At 42.8% G+C, this 7846-nt stretch overlaps 1 protein-coding gene across 1 annotated transcript; it reads left to right on the top strand.

Annotated features, from left to right (window-relative positions):
- The first annotated feature begins 77 nt into the window (after positions 1-77).
- On the top strand, positions 78-4200 carry LOC116971185 (actin-like protein 7A). The gene has a single exon (XM_033018143.1). It carries the CDS (start codon positions 2163-2165, stop codon positions 3426-3428), a length of 1266 nt encoding a protein of 421 aa, XP_032874034.1. The 5' UTR covers positions 78-2162; the 3' UTR covers positions 3429-4200.
- The last annotated feature ends 3646 nt before the right edge of the window (positions 4201-7846 follow it).

Here is a 7846-nt window from a genome sequence, read left to right as displayed (position 1 = left end):
TACAATCAGCTCAAAACATCTAAGTAAACCAGGTTCCTGTTCAGTAATAAATGATGTTTAGAAAATCACTTTAGCATTTAAATGTTTTGGGAAGATTTTCTGAGGATGAGTTACACAGCTTGAGTTGATGCTGAAGTTACACAGGGTAGAGATAGGCTCTCCGGCCCAACTCGTCCATGCGAAGGTGTCTTCCTGAGCCAGTCCAATTTGTCTGCATTTGGCCCTTTCCCCTCCAAACCTTCATTATCTATGCATCTGTCTAAATGTCTTTTAAATGTTGTACCTACCCCTAACCACATCTTATCCTCTCTCTCTGTGGGGGAAAAACGGGCTCCTCGAGTCTCCCCAAAAACGTTCTCCTCTCACCTTTAACCTGTACCCTTAGATTTAACAATTCTACCCTTGAAAAAAGATTGTGATAATCCCTCATGATTTTATAAGCCTCGATAAGGACATCCCCTCTCTGCATCTTTTGCACCAGTAAAAATAATTCCTGCTTTCCAATTTCTTACAACTCCAGCCCTCCACTCCTGGCAACATTCTTGTTAATCATTTGCACCCGCTGTGGTTTAATCATAAACGTACTACATTATGGCAACCAGAACTGCACAATGTTCCACACAATATTATGCACATGTATCTACTAACAACAGTTGGGGTGAACTGATGATTCCAGAGGATGAAGGCCATGATATTGTTGAATAATCGAATGCTCAGCTGGGTATTTGGGTTGTCGACCTTGGTGGCAAAAAAATAAGAATGCAACCAAATAAACATATTTGGGTAGTTAACAGATCAGCAATATTAGACAATGATGGTATGATTGATTGTTTTGTCAATGTGTGCAGAGAAGGTGTAGAATGTTACTTTGGTTTGGAACATTTCAGCATAGTGGGAGATGTAGAACACTAATCGGACATTCAGGTGTGATTACGGGAGAGATCACACAAAGGTAACCAAACCTTTTTTTTTGAGTAAAGTGAATTTAGAGGAGCAGTGATACCAAAGACAAAAATAAAATATTGGGAGGTAAAAGTTAAAAGTTGAGATAGGATCTGCCTGAGAGTTCAGTTGCTGACCAAGAAAGACTCCAGATGCAATTGAACAGATTCTTTATTTTTGTTGAAAAGAAACTAATGAGCTCTTACCAAGACACAATTATTTCTGCCCCGTGTTCTTTGTTAGGCATCACAGCTTTATATCAGCTAGAGTTATCAAGGTTTTATATGCAACTTAATTGACAGATTCTTAATCTCAAATGTGCCAAGAACAGTTCCTACCAGGAGTACACACAGAATGAAAAGTAGTGTTCATCTCACCATATTCCCTGTTTGGATTCGTTTGCACTATTTGTATTTGATTTCTTTCATGGTGCTATTTTATTTCAAAGAGTTGAAGAATTTTCTTGGGTGCAGAGACCATTCAACAAACTTCACTTCACCGTGATAACTGGACATTTTAAGACTTTACTGAATCTTGCTTTGCAAAAATTGGCTGCTACATCATTGGTTGTAAAGCAACGTAGAAACAGATAACATTGTAAATGTAATGTAATCAAGCTTACCTTCCAATTAATGTATCTTATAACATGTCCGTGAACAACCTTTGGTCACTGCGGTCTTCTTGTCCACCATGACCAGCAAGTTAAATCTCCAAATCATCGTTCAACAGAGCGCTCAACTGTTTTCAATTTCCCCTTCAACTGGGGAGAATGTTATCAAGCGCACAATTCACCAGCAGGTCTGCAGTAATATTTCTTTGGGACTCAGTAACCCGAATATGGTCCTGGCCTCAATTCTGATATTTGATAATTCAAAAATAATTCGGAAAATATGTATTATGTTTACTGTAGTAGGAACGATCTTTTTTGGATCCTGGTTACAGTTTTGGGACTGTCGGTTAACGGTCCGTGCCGACAGGACAGCTCATGAACTCATTACCGACCTCAGCGTAGCGGTGGAGTCCCAGACCAACGTGTAATATGACTTGATAATGGGGTACCTGTCTGACGCCCATAGTAACAGCGACGACAGGCTTATGTATTTGCATAAGGTAGTATTCTGGGAAAAAACTAGCTTGTTATCCCATCTCACGACCAAAAAGTGTCCACGGAAGGAAGTGGACTTGAAAACGCATTGGAGGCGATCAGGGCAGACCCAGTGATGAAATCATCTAACTTGCATCTCAGGAAATGTTCCCTACCCATGGCCGTTCTATGTAGGAAATTTCCCTCCACCACTAGTCAGTCGGTGAAATCCGAGCCCAGGGTGAGATCCTACTCTTCAGCAGACAGCCAAATGACCCAGTGCGGCAGGGAGTTGAAGGAGGTCCGGGCACTGATGATTGATATGGGTTCTGGCTATATTAAGGCTGGTTTCGCTGGCCTGCCCAAGCCATCGGCCACCATCTCGTCCATGGTGGGCAGGCCAATGCAGCGCAGCGCCAAGACCGGAGACAATCGGCAGGAGAACTTCGTAGGCAGAGAGCTAACTGCACCCGACGAGCTGCGCCTAATCAACCCGCTCCGACACGGCATCGTGGTGGACTGGGACGCAGCCGAGGCCGTTCTGGGTTATGTCCTGGAGAAGGAGCTGCAGGTGAGACCAGAGGACCACGCCGTGATGGTAGCGGACCCTCCGCTCAGTCCCATGACCAATAGAGAGAAGATAGCCGAGCTCCTTTTTGAGATCTTCAACATTCCAGCCATACACATCACCAAGCAGTCCATGCTCTCCATCTACGCCTACGGTTGCACATCGGGGCTAGTGGTAGAGAGTGGCCATGGCTACTCCAGTGTGGTGCCCATCCACGAAGGCTACATCATGCCCCATATCACCACCACAGTGGACTACGCGGGCAACGACCTGACCAAACACTTGATTAAACTCCTCAATCAAAGTGGCCATATGTTGAGCATGGCGGATTACCAGCTGGTGGAACACATCAAACAAGAGTATTGCTACACTGCCATTGACTTCGATGCAGAGAATCGAGGGGAGCCGAAGGAATGTACAATGCACTATGAGCTGCCTGATGGTAAAGTGATCACCATTGGCAAGGAAAAGATCAAGTGCCCCGAAGCCCTCTTTAATCCATCCCTCATGGGCTCCAGGGAGCCCGGGCTGCACACCATAACTTTGAATGTCATTAACAAATGCGATAGCTCGATCATGGAAGAGATGTACAGGAACATCCTTCTCTGTGGTGGATCCACCATGTTCTCTGGCTTCCGTGTCCGTTTCCAGAAGGAACTTAGGAAACTGGCCCAGGATATGAACCCGCAGGTCCAGGCAATTCCCGAGAGGAAATATTCCGTTTGGTATGGAGGGTCGATCTTATGCTGTCTCAAATCCTTTCAACAGCTCTGGGTCAGCAAGAAGGAATATGATGAGCGCGGACCAGTAGCCGTCTATCGGAAATGTTTTTGAAAGGGCTCCTTGCGCATTGGCTATTATCCGTTGTCGAACCTAATTCTAAATCGGGGTTAAAAATATGCAAGTAATAATAAAATCATATCAAATTGTGTGATTGGTGATATGTATAACCATAGAGCTTATAAATGAGTTTGCAATGCTAAATAATGCCTTACCTTATGGAATCCCACGATTGAAGCTGGTGAAAATACCAACTCTGCAGGGTCAGTTTACTGTTCACTAGAAATAAACTTGGTCTATTTGGGTTGGATGCTGTTCTGAACAGGTGTTCCAACGACTGTGTGAACAAGTCTTCTCCAGCAAGTGTTCAATGTTTTAATTTAAATGCTTTTATAATTGCTTTGATTAAGTTTGATTATCTTCTATTGTGGTTTGCTTTTAATGTTCTTGAAAGTAGAAAATAATTATAGGTTGCCCCACGATGTCTGATGTTGTTCCAGACAGAGCGACGGCCATGACTCATTTTCCCTGTTCTTTGGCTGGGTAATCTCATCCATCCCTGTAACACTCTGGAATGTACACATTCCCCAATTCTAACTCATTCGCTCAAATTTCCATCACCCAACCAGTATGGGCGATGCCTTTAGCTGTCTTGCCTAAAGTTCTGAAATCCTGAAAATTCTCCACTTCTTAAAAACTGTATTTGAGAAACCTATTCATCAGGTGCCATGTCGATTTATGTGGTTTGGGGGCAAATTGTGTATGATAATGCCGCTGTGAAATTACTTAGGATGACTTTATTATTAAAGATACTTTTTTTACAATTTATTGTGCCTGTTTTTAGCCTGACCGATTTCAGTTCGATGGTCCTATTGTAATGCCAGCTGACCATCGCTCAGTTACATTTACCTTCTACATTTTTTCACCTCCGCAACATTGCCAAAATCAGACCCTCTCTCACACCCCCCGCTGCTGAAAGACTCATCCATGCCTTCATCTCCTCCCGACTGGACTACTGTAACTCTCTTCTCTTTGGCATCAATTCCAGCAACACCAACTGGTCCAGAATGCAGCCGCCCGACTCATTACCCACACCAAATCCTGGCACCACATCACCCCAGTCCTCAAAGAACTTCACTGGCTTTCCATTTCCCACCGGATCATCTACAAAATCCTGGTCCTCACCTACAAAGCCCTCAACCACTTGGCCCCCCCTTATCTCACTGACCTCCTCTCCCCCTACCAACCCTCACGGCCCCTCAGATCCATTTCAGCCGGTCTCCTCTCCATTCTGAAATCCAACCTCTGCACTTTTGGAGACAGAGCCTTCTCCAGGGCAGCTCCCAGGCTCTGGAACTCCCTCGCACAATTGATCCGAACTTCTGAGTCCCTCACCATCTTCCAGTCCCGCCTCAAGACCCATCTCTTCACCTCTGCATACCCTTAGTCCCATGTCCCCCTCCCCTTTGCATCTCTGTCGTACTGCTCTATTTTGTTTTGTTCTTGACTCACCATGTAAAGCGACTTTGAGTCCTTGAAAAGCGCTATACAAATATAATGTATTATTATTATTACATCATAAGCTCCATTCAAGAGAATTGCGAACGAACATCTTGCCCGACACCGCAACGCAATACTAAAGGAGAACAAACAAACCCTCAAACAGTATGAATAAATAACGTTAAACTGTGTCACAGTGTAAGGAAAATCAATACCGTAACTCTGGGTAGACAAATATGCGGGAGAAACTCAGCGGGTGAGGCAGCATCTATGGAGCGAAGGAAATGTTAGGCAACGTTTCGGGTCGAGATCCTTCTTCAGACAGATCACAACTCTGGGATTCTGCCAAGCAGAAGGCTCAACTGTACAAATATAAACTATTTCAAATATACTGAAATATTATTTCAATACTGTTGAAATTTAAAAAAAATATTTTTCTCTGGGGTAATATTTTATAAAAATAACAATGTGCAAGGGTAAATCGTGAATGTTTATTGTGAAGGGCCTGAAGCCACGTCCTGGGCTCGGCCCGCACTGCTCCCCCTCGCTGGATGTTACACTTCAACCCTTTCCCCCCCTTTACTCGTGCAACGTTGCCTCCTCCCCTCGCCCCGCCATTAATCACACCATCACCGCCTGCAGATCGCATTACCGGGATAACGAACCTCCACTGCCGTGAAGGGGTTTTATTCCCTGACCCAGGGTGGGAGCTCACAGCACAGCGCACCATGCCGTTGCCGAGCAACGAGCCGCCATCTTGAGAACAATGACCGCAGGTCAGGTGCGAAGACGTCAGGCTGGCTGCGAATCGGCACCTGCGCGATGGCACGGCCCGTCGCTGTGGCTGGCACTGAGGAAGCATGGTCTGTCCATCCCCTCCACATATGCTGCTTGACTTCCTCCAGCATTTTATGTTTTGCTCAGCATTGGAGCATCTGCAGTTTCACTTGTCTCTCTTGAACGAATTGTGTTTTCTTTTTCCTTCAGGCCCGAGTAGCAGACCATCTCACACATTTTTCACATAACCAAACCATAACCCTTTCAATTCACTGGGGATACGTTTTACTGACGTTCTGCTTCATGAGCATCAACTCTCATTGATTTCATAATTTGACCATTCTATCAAGTATGTTGTGCATTACAGTTTAAATATCTCTCACATGCCTCATATGTCTTTGTAAATTCTTTCTGCCAGCTCCATTTTCTTCTAAAACCTTTATGCTCCACCGGACTTCTAAAATCTTATTCAGTCCATTTTTTATTACATCATGGCTTTGTTTGGAAATTCCTCCTTCATTTTCAGACACAAATCTCTTTTATCTCAGTCACGACAATAAGATGTTTAAATTTCACCAAATGTACAAAATTAAGAGGTGCTTTGTTTTATTAAGATTATTGAAGGTGATAGGGTAGAGAAAAGAGAAACCACCTGCTGAGAATTGGTAGATGGGAAGTTGTCTAGATTAAAGAGATATAACTGTAAAATTGGAACGGGGGCATTAGGGACAATTACTGGAAGCTCTTAATACAACCTCCATCCCTCCAAATAAAACAGCTGGTTAATGAAAAATGTCAACACTGAAACAGATAGGACTGTGTTAGGTGGACAGTGTTAAAAGTTTGTAATGAAGACATATATACAGATAAAAGTCATGATCTGTTATGACCTGACTGAGTGGTAGGTCTTGCATCCCTGTGTTTCTAAATGCCGTTCCATTACCTCCACCTTGCCATTTCATAATGGTAATCCTGATCTGGGCCAGTTGGGCCATACAACACTGGCCCACATCATGATGATTACTTGAAAACTATCAACATGAGACTAGTATGTTTAAGGTTAATATGTTTACATTGATGGTCAGGTTGTACCATGTCTGTATGTAGATGGTGCAAGTGTGTGTTGGCCATGGTTGGGTCAGGTTGAAGTTTCATATCCAAGCCTCTCATCCAGTTAGATATCCTGTCATTCATTTGAGGTTTTAAACCCAGGGCCATCTGCCCACTCATTGGGCTACAAATGATCTCAGAGAAATAATCACCAGAAAGAGCTGGGAAATTATTTTCCATATTTCTCCCTCGTGATCAATAATTCTCCCTCAATTAATATTACATTATAAGAAGACATCTAGTCATTAGCAGATGAATATGGGGAAAATAAAGTGCTGGAGTAACTCAACTGGACAGGTAGCATCTCCGGAGAATATGGATAGACAGAAGAATGATCTGAAAGGGTCCCGACCTGAAACAACACCTATCCATGTTTTCCAGAGATGTTACCTGCCCGCATTGAATTACTCCAGCAGTTTATGGCTTCTATTGTAAACCACCATCTCCAGTTCCTTGTGTCTATATTTTACTGCTGCATAAAGTAGCTTGCTGTGAACAAATGCAAATAAAATCTTTTCAGAATGTTACACCACAGATGAAAATCATTCAGTTAATGAGATTTCTGCCAACCCACCAGCTGATCACACTTCACCTCTTCTCCATGACAAACATTTTGTAGCAAATGCAGCTAATTTAAGACAAAACCTTTTCATGCAGGAATGGATGACTCTTTGTGTGATTCATCATGACATGAAGTAGAAGAGCAACTTTACATATGAGATTCAATAAGCGAAAATTAAAGAGAACTTTAGTAAATTCCCAATATGGGACAAATATTTTACATATTTAAACAATAAACTGAATTGCTGCTTGCCTTTGTAAAATAAAATATACAAGTGACAGCTTATTAATCCCCTTATTATTAATCCCCAGATGTTGACTTAATTATGTGATTCAAGGTTAATTTATAATGTGCTTTTACAAGGCATAATTAACTAAATTAACAGCTCAAAATATAGTCATCTCTTATCTGGAAGGAACACACTGAACAAGTGACTGTTTTGTGGAAAAACCTCTATTTTTTATTCAATATTCTCCCACTTCGCCCTCTGTCGCCTTTCTACACTATTCAAACAAAGCCAAGT

The sequence above is a fragment of the Amblyraja radiata genome, chromosome 3 (genome assembly GCF_010909765.2).
Source record: "Amblyraja radiata isolate CabotCenter1 chromosome 3, sAmbRad1.1.pri, whole genome shotgun sequence".
Classification (NCBI taxonomy): Eukaryota; Metazoa; Chordata; class Chondrichthyes; order Rajiformes; family Rajidae; genus Amblyraja; species Amblyraja radiata.
Note: the sequence above shows the minus strand (reverse complement) of the source record. Positions and strands in the feature narration are given on the sequence as shown.